The 17,522-nt window shown below is 45.0% G+C and overlaps 1 protein-coding gene across 4 annotated transcripts in view; it reads right to left on the bottom strand.

Annotated features, from left to right (window-relative positions):
• Positions 1–17,522, bottom strand: part of LOC310781241 (electrogenic sodium bicarbonate cotransporter 1-like) — a gene marked incomplete at its 3' end in the record, with an annotated part of 56,937 nt that overhangs the window by 18,777 nt on the left and 20,638 nt on the right. For 3 of the 4 annotated variants that reach the window (XM_083641806.1, XM_083641807.1, XM_083641809.1), the window contains exons 4-12: positions 13,061–13,193; positions 9,567–9,727; positions 9,253–9,441; positions 6,939–7,015; positions 5,151–5,308; positions 4,842–4,929; positions 2,122–2,276; positions 1,009–1,128; positions 517–691 (exon numbers count right to left, since the gene is read on the bottom strand). In XM_083641806.1, coding sequence (XP_083497932.1) covers positions 517–691; positions 1,009–1,128; positions 2,122–2,276; positions 4,842–4,929; positions 5,151–5,308; positions 6,939–7,015; positions 9,253–9,441; positions 9,567–9,727; positions 13,061–13,193 — 1,256 coding nt within the window. The remainder of the gene's footprint in view (positions 1–516; positions 692–1,008; positions 1,129–2,121; positions 2,277–4,841; positions 4,930–5,150; positions 5,309–6,938; positions 7,016–9,252; positions 9,442–9,566; positions 9,728–13,060; positions 13,194–17,522) is intronic. The other variant, XM_083641808.1, reaches the window with a different exon arrangement.

Here is a 17,522-nt window from a genome sequence, read left to right on the forward strand (position 1 = left end):
AGAAAGCATTGATGGTATCAAAACTGTTGCAAATGAGTATTGTATCCATTTCAAATTTTTAGTATCGATACCTTCGATGCTATCGATACCTGTTGCAAATGAGTATTCTATCCGATTCAAATTTTCAGTATGGATATTTTTCAATACTATCGATAATTCTGACAACCCTATTGCCGGGAGAGGCCAAAGGGTTTACCTCTGTCACTCCCTTACTGGACAACCTTATATGCACTCAGCATATAGGAGCCGTGTTACTGCCCCCTACAGGTTGTCACAGTTCCGTCAGCAGCAGATGGATGCAGCGTGTGAGCCAGAGATACTGAGCTCTAAATTAACATGGATAATCAGCTGAGATGAGCTGTCACCATGGACGGTTCCCACACCTTCTTAAACAGCAGATCCAAGGACTTTAGAATGTGCCTTGGAATATAGTCCTACAATCAAATTTGTTAACGTACCTACAGACATAGTAAATACCAACTAACGTAAAAAAAAAAAAAGAGGAGTATGTCTCACCTGCATATTGTCCGTAGCATCTCCAAGCAACCCACCAAATGTGATGGCATTGGTGACTGTGCCCAAATAGATGAACAAGATGGTTGACAGAGACTGGATATGCAGCGCGTCGTAGAAGTCACTGGCAAAAAATGGCAGCTTCCGCTTGATGTCCAGAACAAGACCTCCACAAAACCTTCAAGACACAAAAGTTAGTAAGGCATCGTCAGTGCATCTCATAACATGGCGTGTAATCATCAACGTTGGACTACAGAAAGGCATTTCCCACACGCAAACTTGGTCCCAAATACAAACGGTTTATTTCGAGGAGATTCAGCAGCATGACACCGCATCAAGGCATTACGTTAGTAGCAATTAGCAGAATTAGCATCTCCTCCAAAAAGCCTGGTAGAAAAGGCACCCTGCAAATATTCAGGGCCACCATCTGAGGGTCGTCACTATGCCGATTTGTACCTTTGCTCCATCTACAACAATTAGATAAATCCTTCTTACCTTCCTGTGTACTGAAGCTCTTCTCCAACATGGTGCCCTCCTCCTCCTCCTCCCTGCCCCCCATCATGTGGAGTGTCACCGTTCATCTGAGGCGTTTCTACTCCAGCGTACATGTTCTTCCTTTGAACAGAAAACCAGCACAGAATTAAAGCATGTACCATAACACAGCACAGTCCCTACAACCCAATAATGAATTAAAACATGTAGCATAACCAGGGAACTAATATTCATTTGGTAGCTTTGTGAATAAGATTCAACCTCATGCCTAACAACCACAAAACTCATGTATGGTCATGTGGTCATCACAGTTTGCAGAAAAATAATAATAGTTATAAATATAATATATTTAATATTATATATATATATATATATATATATATATATATATATATATATATATATATATATATATATATATATAATAAATCAATAATAGTAAACCTGTTTATTTCATGTGTAGGCCATTATGTCTCTGTGTCTCTAGATATAAATTAATGCTTGAAAAGATAAACTATTGTTCCACACCTTCTTGTCTCTCTTGCTGTGCAAGGATCACAGGCTATTTCTACAATAACGACAAGAATAATCTTCTAAACACCTGTGACAGAGGATAGAGCTAAAAGTACACTAATGAACAAGCCAACAGTTTATTATCACTGGCACTAAACATAAGAAATAGAGGTGATGTGAACGACAATCTCGATTTTCGGAGTAACGTTGAAAGGAGATCTTCACCGAAAAACAATGCCGATCTATTTTGCACATGATCTCACACATATCTAAAAACTGTAATCAGTTTTGCAGACATTCATTTAGTTTGACAGGTTATTGAGAGTTGATTTGAGTTAGGTTGTATACCAGTGATCTGTGCATGAATGACATCACTGGTCCATAACTCAAATCAACTCTCAATAACTGTCAAACTACATTAACGCCTGCCAAACTGATTACAGTTTTCGGATACACTACTGATTTTGTATTGATACAAAGGTGGGTGAAAATTGGAGGCGTGTTCCTTTAATATTTGGTTTTGATAGATTTACAAGAACTTATTTCCTAGACCTAGGCAAACTAGACCTAGGCAAACTAGGCATCATCTGGATCGGAGGGTACCTCTTGTCAGAAGAGGGAAGAGACTTGGGTGGCTCTATCCTGATGTCAGGGTCCCACTCCCCAGGGGGCAGGACGATGACCTCATCCAGGAACTCTTCGATACCGGCCAGCAGGTCCTCCCTGTCCTTAGCCTTGTAGGCGATATCATGGAATACCTGCCCACACACACACACACACACACACACACACACACACACACACACACACACACACACACACACACACTCTATTATTAAGCAACCCATCACTCATCACGGGACGTGTCTTTAAATTATTCACACACTTTTCTCACATGGGTGTAATGTCAAACCAGAAAATGTGCCACAGCACTGACTGATTGCAGAACACAGCCCATTCACTTTTGATTACTGGGACAAGCAGTGCAACGTGTCATCAAAACACAAGTCGTGGAGAGCAACCTCGCCACCATAATGACCTGGGACTTCTATGCCATTCATTTGTAAACTCATTCAGCATGTGTGCAAGTCCTGAGCCCCTATCTGTGTGAATCCCAGGGCCACAGCTTTGGGCCCCCCAGAGCTGATGAGTCAAACTTCACACAAACATCTGATAAAGCGTCCCCTGTGAGGCAACTTTCCCAGCAGAACTGAGGGTTTGATTAAAGTTTAACTGCACTGGAGGAAATCCTGGGGGGGAACAAATGCTTCCTATCCTGCAGTGTTGACAGACACGAGAGACTGAGGCCTGTGGGAATTTGCAGGCCAGGTGCCCTCAGGGGTAGGTAGGGGAGTTATGGGTTGTTTGTTTACCTTGACAACACAGAGGTGAAGTCAGGAAAAACCCAGAAACTCAAGATAGGAGTCAGGAAAAACCCGGAAACTCAAGATAGGTAGCAAATAGACAAACAAAATAGTGGGAGTAACTGTGGGGGATGGAAACAACCATAATTAGAAATTAGTAAACAAACAAACTAGAAGGGCCTCTGAGAGCGCAGACCTCTGCCAAGGTCGATAGTCCAGTCTGGTATGATATGATATGCAAATTTCATGACAAAATAAATACATTCAAAAATAAAATTCATCGAAATCTGACATGTGGATTTGCCTCGTTGGGTGACAACAAAACATTTTTGTTGCCACGCAACTTCAGCTTCGAGATATTGACTTCGCAATCAGGCGATGAGTTGCCCACTGCCAAGGAGACCGGCCAGCATCTGCTGCCATGATTAATGCTGCGCTATCCAGAGAAGAGTTAAGAGATTTGGCCTGCAGAGGACATGATGCTTCCCCTGATTACCTGGTTTTCTGTAGAGAGACAATCATCTAGAACTTGAGACTGCTGCTCGTTGTTACCGACACAGATGTCAACCTCCTAGTTCTCCTGGATTTGGAAGAAAGTGTCGTTGGGCACCGCTCCGAGATCGATGCGTGCAACTGAACCTTATTATGAGCTGACAATTAACCCTCGACTGACTGCTACACCTGAGTGTCAGACACCATGCCCACTGAAATATCATATTTGCATATTATGGAGCAGAAGATAAACCAATAAATCAATAGATATCTTTTCTTGATTATGCAATTTTTTTATTTTTATGAAGACCCAAATAGAGTCCATAATGATCAGATGAAGACACAGAAGAGCAGAACGAATGTAGCATCACAGCCTGTAGACCGAGGGGAAGGATATGGGTCAGTATCCTTCATTTCTCTAAACGTACAGTAGGGGCAGCAACTTAAAATCCTCCAAGTCCTTACAGGAGGTGTCCCACGTTAGAAGACTGTCCATCGCCTTACAACAGAGATCTCAGGATGGCCATTCCAGTATCTCCGTTACACAAACACTAAGTCCAATGGGCTTATCAGGTGGACATCGATTGCATTAGAGGACTGAGGAGGGAGCTAGTCCTACTGTACATTGCTCCTATAGCTTTATAATTTGACAAACTCGTTTTGGAACTTGTATAACCAACAAACATTATTTTGTGACCCATACACCTGCTATTTTGGGACTAGCGGCTTCTGTCTATTTAACTGATCTCAACAAGCACGCAACGGATTTCAAAACTGCGATTTCAAAACTCCATTGGAATCAGCGTGACTTGAAATGGTTAACAAGCTATAGTGTTTTGGCCACTCGAGGTCCTGACTCTCTGTGGTCATTAAAAATCCCATCGGCACTCTTCGCAAGAGTAGGGGTGTAACCCCGGTGCCCTGGCGCAAACTGGCTGCCGTGCATCACCCAGGTGGGTGCCACACGTCGGTGGTGGATGAGTTGAGTTCCCTCCCCCTCCCTCCCCTGATTATGTGAAGCGCTTTGACCGCCTAGAAAGGCGCTATATAAATCCAATCAATTATTAATTATTATTACTCAAGTGGCGTTTTGAGCCCGACAAACGTTGTTACAGCAGCAGCCAGCGGGCATAGCTAACGCAGCTCATCCTCAGTCAGCATCGAATTGTCATTACGTATGACTATAGTTCCATTTATAGTTGTAGCAACTAACTTAGCTTTTTGAACTTGAGCACGAGTATTTGTCCAAAACAAAAAACAAAAAAAAAGGCGAACAGTGCAACTAATCAGCACTGTCAGGTCATGACTCAGAAACATATGAAATCTCTTAAAAATGAGAAAATACACTGGAGGGGGGGGCTTTAAATAAACACATTAACACAAATACAGCTGTTTCACGTGTAAACAAGGCCAATCTCTCAGTACAATCTCAAGAGCCAGTGTTTAAACAGTGTGAAATAACTGTACCTCATCCGACATCAGCGTGGCGATGGATCTTCCAATCTCATGATAGGACTTTGCTTTGCCTTTGGGACCCAGCAGGACAAACAGGAATCTAAATGACGGTACGAAATAGAAACTTTAGGGAATGTTCACTATGTTGTGCTAGCAGTGGGCGTGGTTGTGTTAGCAGTGGGCATGGTTGTGTTAGCAGTGCGCGTGGTGGTTGTGTTAGCAGTGGGCGTGGTTGTGTTAGCAGTGGGCGTGGTTGTGTTAGCAGTGGGCGTGGTTGTGTCAGCAGTGGGCGTGGTTGTGTCAGCAGTGGGCGGTCTCCACCTCGTGGGCACTGGGACCTCGGTCAGAGCCCCCAGCATGACGGCGTGCTGCAGACGAACAAACGCCACAAAGGGAGTCTCCAGGAAGTCCACCTCTCCAACCAGCACATTGGACGCCTCGGCATCGCGGGGCAACTTCTTCATGAACTTATTCTTCAGCTGTTATAACGGAGAGAGGCGGGACAAAATAGAAGCAATCATGGAGCGAATAGCATTGGGGGAAGTGGTATGCAAATAAACGTTTTCCACTCGGGACGATCTGTTATAAGATACAGATGCAGGAATGAGAGGAATCGCACACATAAACTCTCCTTCTCTCAGTCGCAAGCTCTATGGTCAATGACACTGTGACACTTAAAATATATTATAAACAGAGGAATAAAATTAAAATGAGGTGATAACAAGGCATAAACTGATGCAGATTAAGTGTTTTACTATTTCTATAATCACATGAAACTGGTAGCTACCCTTCACTAGAACTGCAGTTCATCATACCACCTAATATACGACAGCCTACACACAAGCGGAGACACAAAACCACCTCAGTTGTGGGGAGATAATTAACTAAGGCCTTGGTGTCATGTCAAAGGGCGGACCGTTTTGACAAATCTCCACTTTCATTCGCTAATTGCTTGTTGTGTAATTGCAGTGGTTACAGTTTAGCTGCTTTGGGTTTCACTTTAACAATAGAGACAGTCCGCATGTCTGGGAATGCCCATACAGGCTCTAGGAACGCCCACAATAGATGCTGGGTTAGCTGGCTCAGCCTTGCTGGGGGCGGGGTCAGGGTGGGGTAAATTCCCCCGTTCTATCCATTCAGCAAAGTTAGAATTTAGCCGATAGCCCAGCCCAGGCAGACACGATCGGGGATTTAACCACCGCAGTAAACGCACATCTGAGCAGACGTCTTGTGTTCTGCTCTAGAACCCCCAAACATGTAGTTTAGAGCCGCAGCACCGTCTTTTGGTGAGTCAGCCCATGAGATATATCGGCGGTTTTACCCCACTCGCGTGCCAGCCGTTTAACATTTTGTGGGCGTTCCCAGACATGCGGACTGTCTCTATTACGATTACAAGAAACAGGCTGATGAGGAATCAGCACCTCTTGTATGATCTTTCATCTGTACTCTGTAGCCTACATAGGATACAGTATCTGTGAAGGGAACCACAGAAACCATTTACATAAAGCTCCTGCAGTACTGCAGCCTGATATGAATGCAGCTACAGTAGAGCTAGATAAACTGCATGGCAGTGTAGGAAATATGAAAAGTATTTTGGGGGCAACTTTTGCCCCCACTGTCTAAAAAAAGTAGGGGCATTTACAAAATGTTGGGGGCACTTAAAAAAAATATTGGATACATTTGCTAAAGTGTAGAGTGAGCGACAGCACTGTTTGTGTGTGAGTGTGTTCTTCGTCTGAGTGTGCTGATTGTGTGTTAGAGATGGAGATGGAAATTAAATTAATTTAAGGAAAATAAAGTTATCAAAATCTTGGTGGCAATTTTTGCCCCTTGATCACGGTTTTTAGGGACATTCTGATATTTCTTGGGGGGCATTTTTGCTAAATCCCAACACTATCATCCATGCATGCATGCATGCATGGAGTGGGGCACCAGGAGGTGCTTGGGGGGGGAGGGTAAGTGAGAAAAGATTTGGGCTACAAATGTACAGTAATTATTAGGCCATTACATTAATAAAAGTACAGAAATATATTCGGAAGTTGTATGGATGTAATTTTTGACATTATATATTACTTTCACACAGATGAACCAGCTGGGCAGACACATTACCTGATCCTTCTCTGGCTTGTCAGAGAAGTCACTCAGGCTATTGGAGGTGAGGTTTCGAGGGGTAGTGGTTGGGCTACCTGCAGAGGTATGAGAAGGTTAGGATCAAACTGGAACAGCCGTGAGGGAGTCATAGTTTGCCATAGATACAAGAAGACAAGTCCCAGAAAAGAAAGGTGCCCAGCAAGATTTCAGGAAAGCAGATGTAGAGAATCCGAAACATCGGGACTTGGCTAAATGTGGCATGGCTTAAACTGTAGGACTGATGGTTCCAGATGGTTCACTCATTATTCACGCACCCCTGACCGACGAGAGCTGGGGGGAGATAGCGCAGTTAGCCCCCCTTGCTTCTGTGTCAGCAGAAACATGCTACTACAGCTGTGGGTGAATACAGACACTGAGCTAACCTGACAACCTCTTCCTGTGTCAACAGTCCATAGTGACAGACAGGCTATGTGGGCTTCTCGGGTACAGCATGCAAAAGGCCCGTTTTAAAACAGGCCTACATGACTATGTCCAGTTTGATGCAGCCCTATAAAATATGGTCCATCCACCATCTCTCATTGTCATTGATAATGTCAGAAAATAGTATCTATGACATTTAAGCTTTATCTGGCTGCTTAAATACTTCAGTTAGTAAGGGTATATTGGAAGTTCATGCACAAAAGTTGTCATTGTGCGGCATACAATATAAACTGATGAAAAGGAATGTATGTTTTTGCCTCTTTGCTGCTGTGAAAGCATACATGAGTGCAACAACCACTTTCCATCAGTTTGTGCTGCTGAACACACACACCTCAAACGTATTTACTAAGGACAGCTCAATGGTATTCTTTCTTTTAGCTTATACCTCTTAAAACAGGCCGCAGGCTGTATATTGCGCTACACGTGATGCGAGTTATCCTCGTCACCAGTGGCATCCCATGCTAAAATAAACCCCAACAGTATTACTCGTGCTTCCTTCCACTAGGAGTGCTGTGACCTGACTTACAGAGGTATCCCGTGCTGGAGCTCCTCGGGACCTCGTCACACGGTTCCTCTGGTAAGTCTTGAGGGGTTAAACAAGGCACAGGATGCTCGTGGGAGATGCTTGTGCGACGTGCTACAAACGCCCCGCATGCAGGAAAGCCACAGGCAGCACAGTACGACCACAGAGGAAGAAAATAAGGGAGGATAGGAAAAGGAGAGAAAAGACAGGAAGGGGAAAAACTGATAAGAATTTTGAAAGAGAAGTTAGTGATAGGATGCAGACACAGCCTGAGAAGCACCAACAGTGAGAGTGCTACCCAAAGACATTCAGTTAGGTCATAAATCATAAATGCCCTTTTAGACAAATAAATGAATATTGTATATAATAGGACTGGGAAATATATCGATATAATATTCAATATGGTCATCTCGAGACTAGGTATTGTCTGAGATTTTGGATACCATAATACCCTGATATGGCCTAAGTGTTGTCTTTTCCTGAGTTTTAAAGGCTGCATTACAGTAAAGTGATGTAATTTTCTGAACTTACCAGACTGTTATATCCATTCCACATTACTGAATACGGATGATTATTTATCAAAAATCTAATTGTGTAAATATTTTGTGAAAGCACCCGTAGAGACACTGCATGAAATAGAACACGCCAAAGCTCTCCATTCACTTCCATACACCAGCATCATTTTCCTTGAATTAAACATAGCTAGAATTGGCGAGAAGAGAAATGTGGATCTAGCTGTCAAGGAAGTAAGTTTGAGTGTTCATCTTCCGTATATATGATCTTTGTGTGCAACACGTGACATAGGAGAATGCCAGGATTTGGGGGGGAGTTTTTGTTTTCCTCCCTTTTGGGTGTGGTCTCTGAATGACAACGCGCTCCGCAGTGTCTCTATAGTCATTCCTACAATATTGCTATCAATTTAGGTGAAGCACAGTCTTGTTTTAATAAAAGTGCTAAAGCTTACATCTCAATCTCATGTGGCTTTGAGTTACAACTGAACATTGAGCCCACTTCATAGAAAATATAGAGATATATATAGTGTATATATAGTGGGACATAACACAAACAAGTGATAACATATCTTCAAACATGCTGGACACACATGCAGGCTCATTCTGCATTATCACAATTCAGGTAAATGCAGCAGTATCACCTACACACAATGTTTACATACTGTAGGTATAGTTTACTGGCACTGATATGGTGCCCTTGACATTTCAAATTTGAACCCCTACATGTTAAATGTCAATCGTGGTGGATTGGTAGAAGTGATTGGGTTATGGGAGATTTGAAGCAAAAAAATAAATAAAGGCTGCACCAAACTGGCACCTGCATTACCGTTTTCCTGGTTGGAAAACAGCCTACTTGCACTGGAAACCGTCTTGCCAATGTCTGCCAGGGAGCGCAGGTTGGACTTCTTGGTCTGGTGGCGATGCTTCCGCAGCAACGTGTACATGATCTTCTCCTTCAGCTCGGCCTTCAGCTGACCAGTCTCAATCTGGCTGTCCGTGAGCACCTCTGGTGAGCGAGACAACAGGAGAGAAGAAAGGCTGATGGTTATGATACATAGCAGAAGAAATTATGCTGTTCTTTTTCTGTTCTGAAGAACCAAAAAAGGAGAAGACAAACCCGCTCCGACTCACCGACGACCTGTGGCAGTGTGGTGGCCTCTAGGTCCAGCATGATGGTGCCCTTCTCAATGCATGTTTTGAGTTCCATCAAGCTGTGTAAGGACAGTGTGGCCACGTGAGGCTTACTCCAGCGCTCCCCGCCCGCATCCACCGTCTCCTCAAACTTGATCCACCTGGGGAAACAGGGGGGCAGAGATAGAGAGCGTTGCTAGAGATGTTCTGCTAGTGTCGGGATTGTCAGCAACCATTGTAATCAAGAAACCTGAAACAAAAACTACAAAACTTTGCCGCACCCAAAACGTGTAGATTCTCGGTACAGTCGTGTAAAAATAATCAACTGCTTTTTCAATATATTCATATTGTTCAGTCTTGAAAAAACAAGAGAAAAGTGTGAGAAATATAGGTGCACCGTCGTTTTTTCCCTCTCCGGGTAGGTGACTGATAGCAAAGGTCACTGCAGAATTAATAGAAACAAATGCACAGCTTTCGTATAATTCGCCGAACAAATAAGGGCTGCAAACCAAAGGCGACAAGGAGGGTTCTCTTTTCTTTACAAAACAGCCCCACCATGTTATGAATTGGCCACAGTTCACAGCAAATAATATACAATAATGAAATATACAATAAATCACTCCACTCGAGAGAACGTGCAGCGGGTGGAAAAGGCGTTTCGCCTCGGTAACGTTCGGACCACACAGAGCTACGCCCTGAGGGAAAGACCCAGGGCAAGATTTGCCTCAAGATAACAGCACACACAGCTAAACCTTGAAGGCCAGACTGCAGGCCAGGTTTGTCTTTTTAATAATGCCTCTCGTGTCACCACCACAAAGAGGCATTCTCCTGAGCCTGGGGATGGGGTTTCCTGTGGGGATAGAGTGTCCCCCTGGCTACACTCCACATGACGGAGACTGGCCCTCTGGCCAGCAGAGGTGCCCTGGCTACACTCCACATGACGGAGACTGGCCCTCTGGCCAGCAGAGGTGCCCTGGCTACACTCCGCATGACGGAGACTGGCCCTCTGGCCAGCAGAGGTGCCCTGGCTACACTCCGCATGACGGAGACTGGCCCTCTGGCCAGCAGAGGTGCCCTGGCTACACTCCGCATGATGGAGACTGGCCCTCTGGCCAGCAGAGGTGCCCTGGCTACACTCCGCATGATGGAGACTGGCCCTCTGGCCAGCAGAGGTGCCCTGGCTACACTCCACATGACGGAGACTGGCCCTCTGGCCAGCAGAGGTGCCCTGGCTACACTCCACATGACGGAGACTGGCCCTCTGGCCAGCAGAGGTGCCCTGGCTACACTCCGCATGACGGAGACTGGCCCTCTGGCCAGCAGAGGTGCCCTGGCTACACTCCGCATGACGGAGACTGGCCGTCTGGCCAGCAGAGGTGCCCTGGCTACACTCCGCATGATGGAGACTGGCCCTCTGGCCAGCAGAGGTGCCCTGGCTACACTCCGCATGATGGAGACTGGCCCTCTGGCCAGCAGAGGTGCCCTGGCTACGCTCCACATGATGGAGACTGGCCCTCTGGCCAGCAGAGGTGCCCTGGCTACACTCCACATGCTGGAGACTGGCCCTCTGGCCAGCAGAGGTGCCCTGGCTACGCTCCACATGATGGAGACTGGCCCTCTGGCCAGCAGAGGTGCCCTGGCTACACTCCACATGCTGGAGACTGGCCCTCTGGCCAGCAGAGGTGCCCTGGCTACACTCCACATGATGGAGACTGGCCCTCTGGCCAGCAGAGGTGCCCTGGCTACACTCCACATGATGGAGACTGGCCCTCTGGCCAGCAGAGGTGCCCTGGCTTCATTTACCTTCCCTATCATGAAATACCCCCCCTTTTCCTTCCCACAAGACAGGCAGAAGAGGTCAAGTGAAGGCTTATCACTATTAGTGCCTATGTGACTCTGGAGATCTTTAAACGATACCGACAGTTAGGTCCATATATATTTTGGACATTGGACACAGTCTTCATCAGTTTGCCTCTGTACACCACCACAATGGACTTGAAATGAAACAAACACGATGTGCTTTAACTGCAGACTTCCAGCGTTAATTTGAGGGTATTTACATCCAAATCAGGTGAACAGTGTAGGAATTACATTACATTTTAAGGACCCAAAATTACATTTTAAGGGACCAAAAGCAATTGGACAAACTAACATAATCGTCCAATGAGTTCTGAAGCATTTGGCAGAATATGAGCAGATAATATTGCCCCAAACACTTCAGAAATCATCCTGCTGCTGTTGTCAGGAGTGACATCATCAATAAATACAAGGGGACCAGTTCTATTGACAGTCATACATGCCCATGCGCCAGATTGCTATTACTCAAAATTGCGAAATGAATACCTATCTGACTGAGCGGACATTCCCTCCTTACTTGGAACACTAAAAGTATCTCCATCTGATTACAGGCCCGGCTATCATAGTATCACTATGACTCAGCCTGTTCCAGGACACATGAGCCATGAGCCATATGGAGTCCTTATAGAGATCAATAATAACCAATTATTTTGACATAAACGGAGAAGAATCCACAATCCGATGTGCAAATTGAAACCTTTCCCGCAGCTCATGGCAGCGTTTGCTCTTGTTCTGACCATGTGGGACTTTTCTGCCGTTTCCCGGTCTCACATAGCAGGTACTACAGGGCTCCATCAGATAAGGCCCGACTGGGAGTTCACTAGAGGACGGCCTATTTCCCTACACACGCAAAACACAATTATATCCATAAGGGATGTGTTCCGTCGAATGCACAAGGGCACTGAAGCAGGAAGCACTTAACAGTACATAAACACTGCTCACTCGCTACCACTCAACATAAATTTGAGCTCAAATAATATGCCCTTGCTTAGAGAGCGATACCCGACTGGAAAAGGCGTTATCATGTTTTTTTTTGGGCAAGTTTTTCAGATTTTTCTCTCATTTTCTCCCCAATTGTACTTGGCCAAATTCCGCCTGCTGCCCTGGTCGTTGCTCCACCCCCTCTGCCAATCTGGGGAGAGCCGTAGACTAGCACATGCGTCCTCCGATACATGTGCCACTATTCACCTGACAGCGAGGGGTTTCACCGGTAGGACGCAGCAGCACCTGGGAGGATCTCGCTATTCCCCCCAGTTTCCCTCCCCCCCCCGAACAGGAGGAGCCCCCGGCCGACGAGGGGAGGGCAGACTGCCTCCTCCTCCTCTAGTGCCGCACTAGTGCAGTGACCAGGACTCACACCCCACCGGCTATCCCACCCGCAGACGACACGGCCAATGTGTCCGTTAGGAACGTCTGGCCAAGCCGAAGGTGCCGCTGCCGGGGGAAGTGAACCCGGGTCTCCGGCCACGGTGGGTAGCTGAGTGCTTTTACCTCGACACGACCCAGATGCCCCGACGTCATCACATGTGGTGAGCACTAGATAAAGTAGCCCAGGACAGGAGAAAGAGTGTGGGAGCGTGGGAGTGATGGGAGTGAGTGGTACTGGGCACTAGTTGGCACTGAGCTCGGCTGCTCACCTGGCCGTCTCTTTCCACTCCATCTCCTGGCCGTCCACAGCCAGCAGCTCGTCCAGCTCGGTGAAGAGCTGGGGAGGAGGGGGGCCATCGTCCTCCTCTCCCAGGATGAACCTGATCCTTTCAGCCGGGGAAACTGAGAGGGGACAGAAGCAAGAGAGAGTTTGTTAGCGGACATCGTGTGCATCTGAGCTAGGTACCTAACCCTAACTGACTGCACACATGTCTATCTTAACAGATTGGACCATCTTAATTACCTCCCCCAAAGGAGGTTTTTGTTTTTGGTGCCGTTTGCTTGTCCGTTTGTCAACAGGATTACGGATAAAACCACTGGGCCGATTTTCACGAAACTTGGTGGAAGGGTGTAGCATGGGCCAAGGAAGACGCCACGACATTTTGCAGAGAATCCGGATCAGACTCAGACTCACAAACAAGCGACTGGCCTTGGCAGAGGTCTGCGCTGTCAGAGTAGCCTTCTATATAGGCGTTTACTAAAAGTGTCACGGATACACGTCTCGTGGGTTTATCAACTTTTGATGCTTCCTGGGTCTGTGTACAGTCAGTTACAAAGCACTATTTTCCCACCTGCACTGTAAATGAGATTTAAGAACATAATGTGATGAATATGTCAAATCTCTGGTGAAGTGTAGGCCATCCTTTACTGCAGAGTAGACAGTGGTTGCCATTTAAGATGCTGCTGTGAGACAATGTGCGGACCTCCTCTTTGAACTATGCAGATTATAGATTATAAAGTGTGGTGTTGGCTCTATCGCCCTGCCTATTGCTGATTTTTAAAAAACAACAACAATCCTCATAGTCGAGAACTATTCAGGAACACGGAGGTTCACGGAAGCAAACCTATTAATGCGCGCGCGCACACACACACACACACACACACACACACACACACACACACATACGGTTAAGATGCAAATTGAAAGGAGTAGGTGTTGGGTGTTTTGGATAAGTAAATATGTGTAGAATAGATCTGTCAGACAAGACAGGAATCTGCACGTTTTTGTCCAAGTCAAACACAGACACTCAACTTGGTCTTTTATTAGGATGATCTCCAGAGAGCTCAGAAACAGCCTCACTATTGAATTGAATTGAATTGAATTTAATTGATTAGTTTATTTGGTCATATTATTCCAGAAATCAATTATCAATACAAGAATTTTCATATAGATCAAACAGGACCAAAAGGTGTAGACTGAAGCCGGGGCTTATTATGTCTACCCTTTTAACACAATCTCAAAAAGCCTTTATAGTGCAAAAGAAAATATTTAGAGAATGAAAGAAGCGAACTAGAGAAAAAAAAAAAAAAAAAAAAAAAAAATGGCATTGTCTTGGCTAAGCAGCATCGAAATTCCTCTTTCCATACTTACATACATTCATCCACACAAACATCCATATATACGCCCTACCATATTTACATTGATGTATATTTACATGGTAACACATTTACACTTCTGTATACACATACTATCATTCACGTGACGGAAATCCGTTGAGACGGAACACTTTAACCCCTGAGAATAGTGCTGGAATTTGAGCTGTGAGGAAAGACGCAGATAACACGCCCTCATCATGAGGAACTTGTCCATGAGCGTATAATGTCAGCCAGAATCCGGAAACTTACTTCCTTCTGAGAAATGATGTTCTCCAGGCACTTATGGCTCATTGGTATGCAGGCATGTGGACAAGACTGTCAGAAGAACTAACCTGCGAATATCTATCTATCTATCTATCTATCTATCTATCTATCTATCTATCCATCTATCTATCTATCCATACATCCATCTCTCAATATCCCCATCTCCTAGGGGTTTCACAGACTAGTCGACTATCAAAACCACTAGTCGACACTGTGCATCATACTGTAGTTGACTACTCCATCCAACTGTGGTTTTAGGAATAAATTATAATTTAATTAATTAATTAATTGAACATAGATTGAACATAGATTCATTTGAAAAATCTTTTTCTCCACTATGCCATGTTAATCCTTCTCTCTCTCTCTCTCTAGGTGTGGATACCTAGAGATGTAAAAATATTGAGATACCACCTCAGGATTCTCCATATTCAGCACGAGCCCTGAGGTCCAGTCCTATGCACACAAGGGCGACAGTTGTAACCACTAAAGGTTCTCTATTCCTAGGGAGCTGAAAGGTGGTCGTGGAACGGCAAAGTGATGAGACAACATGGACATTAAGCTGTAAGTCACCACAGGCTATTTGTGCAGCGCTCTGCTATGTGCTGCCAGCCAGGTAGACGGCATAACAGTGACGAGACCTTTTAATCCTGACCCAGTGCCCCCACACGCTTTATTTAGAATAGTTGTTTTTAAAATAGTACAGTTTGAGCTGTTCTACTGTAGAGCCAACGTCTACCGACGGCCAGTGTTGGGCAAGTTACTTTCAAAATGTAATATACTACATATTACTAGTTACTTTCATTTGAAAGTAATAAGTTACTTTACAATATTACTTTCTGTGTAGAGTAACTCGTTACTTAGTACACTACTTTTGTATTACTTTTACCAAAACTACAGCAGCAGCAGAATGACATCGCTGCCCCGGAAGCATCCCGAAAAATAACTTCAACCGCCTTGAAGTCAGTGTAAACAATCCAAAATTTTAAATGTTATTCTTTTCCTTTGTTATTGTCATCTATAGTGGTTATTTGCATAAAAACAAATAAGTTTGATTAGGACATGATTGTGTCTTTTTTAAACAAGTGCTTTGATTTAATAAAACGTAACTCAATTTGTAACTTGAGTTACTTGACAAAGTAACTGGTATAATATTACTGAAAATCCTTTAAGAAATAAGTTATATTACTGAGTTACTGCTAAAAGTAATATATTGCATGTAATATGTTACTTTTATAATGAGTTACCCCCAACACTGCCGACGGCTAAGTGAAGGTCAAGCTAAACATCTTCGTAAATGTCTTGGAAAGGGGCGACAGACGTTTGGTTTCTCTTCCGTCTTGTATAGCACGTAGGCACCGAAGTGACGTATCAACGGACCGAGATGCCACACGTACACAAGACCATTCACCTCTAAAGTCGCCCTCCTCGTGTTATCAATGAGAACCAGCCCTTTGTTGTGTGGTTACACACAACTTTTAAGTGGACAGCTTCGCAGGGTTTCGTACAATCAACAGGATTAAGGGGATTTCTCTGGAGGGCAAAACAGAGCGTAAGTGGCTACATGCTATACAAGAGTATAGAGACACTGCGGAGTGCGTCATCATTCAGAAACCACGCCCAAAACGGGGGGAAACAAAAACTCCCCCCCCAATCCTGGCGTTCTCCTATGTCACGTGTTGCACACAAAGATCATATATACGGAAGATGAACACTCCAACTTACTTCCTTGACAGCTAGATCCACATTTTTCTTCTCGCCAATTCTCAATGGCTTCCTTGTTTTGCTCGGGAGTACAAAAACACTTTAATTGCAGAGTTCTTTTTACATTTGTTGTCTGCGCAGCCCACCACACAACAGCTTTTAGCTATGTTTAATTCAAGGAAAATGACGCTGGTGTATGGAAGTGAATGGAGAGCTTTCCCCCATGATGGGCGTGGCCTATTTCATGCAGTGTCTCTATAGCACGTAGGCACAGAAGTGACGCATCGACGGACTGAGACAGACTCCTGTCCTGGCTTTAGCTATAGCCGTCTGACGCGTAGGGCCGGTGCCACTTACTGACGCCACACGTACACAAGACCATTCACCTCTAAAGTCGCCCTCCTTGTGTTATCAATGAGAACCAGCCCTTTGTTGTGTGGTTACACACAACTTTTAAGTGGACAGCTTCGCAGGGTTTCGTACAATCAACAGGATTAAGGGGATTTCTCTGGAGGGCAAAACAGCGTAAGTGGGAGTCTGTGTGTGCATTGTCTGGGGGGGTGTGTGTGTGTGTGTGTGTGTGTGTGTGTGTGTGTGTGTGTGTGTGTGTGTGTGAATTGTCTGGGGGAGTGTGTGTGTGTGTGTGTGTGTGTCTGGGGGAGTGTGTGTGTGTGTGTGTGTGTGTGTGTGTGTGTGTGTTTTGAGTTGGAGCTTTGGCCTGGCATATGTTGTCCTGTACTCTACCCACACAACAAACCCTCTGACCGTGATCTAATTTGTTATTACACACGCTGCTCAAACAGGCAGCCTTTGTCCACCATCTCAATGTTTTCACGCTGCAACCAAAACATCATCTCAAAAACGCATCACGTTTCAATCTAAGCCTCATAAGACACTGATATTATTCATGGTTAGCTACTGAGCTTCTGAGTAAAGGAGAAATAGCTGAGCTGAGCTAATATGAAACTCTTTGCAAGGAGTCACTGAAGTAGTTTGCTGCTCCACAGGAGAGAAGTGATGTTAAGTAGTTTGCTGCTCCACAGGAGAGAAGTTAAGTTAAGTTAATTTGAGTAGTTTGCTGCTCCACAGGAGAGAAGTTACGTTAAGTAG

The sequence above is a fragment of the Poromitra crassiceps genome (genome assembly GCF_964638095.1).
Source record: "Poromitra crassiceps genome assembly, chromosome: 8".
Classification (NCBI taxonomy): Eukaryota; Metazoa; Chordata; class Actinopteri; order Beryciformes; family Melamphaidae; genus Poromitra; species Poromitra crassiceps.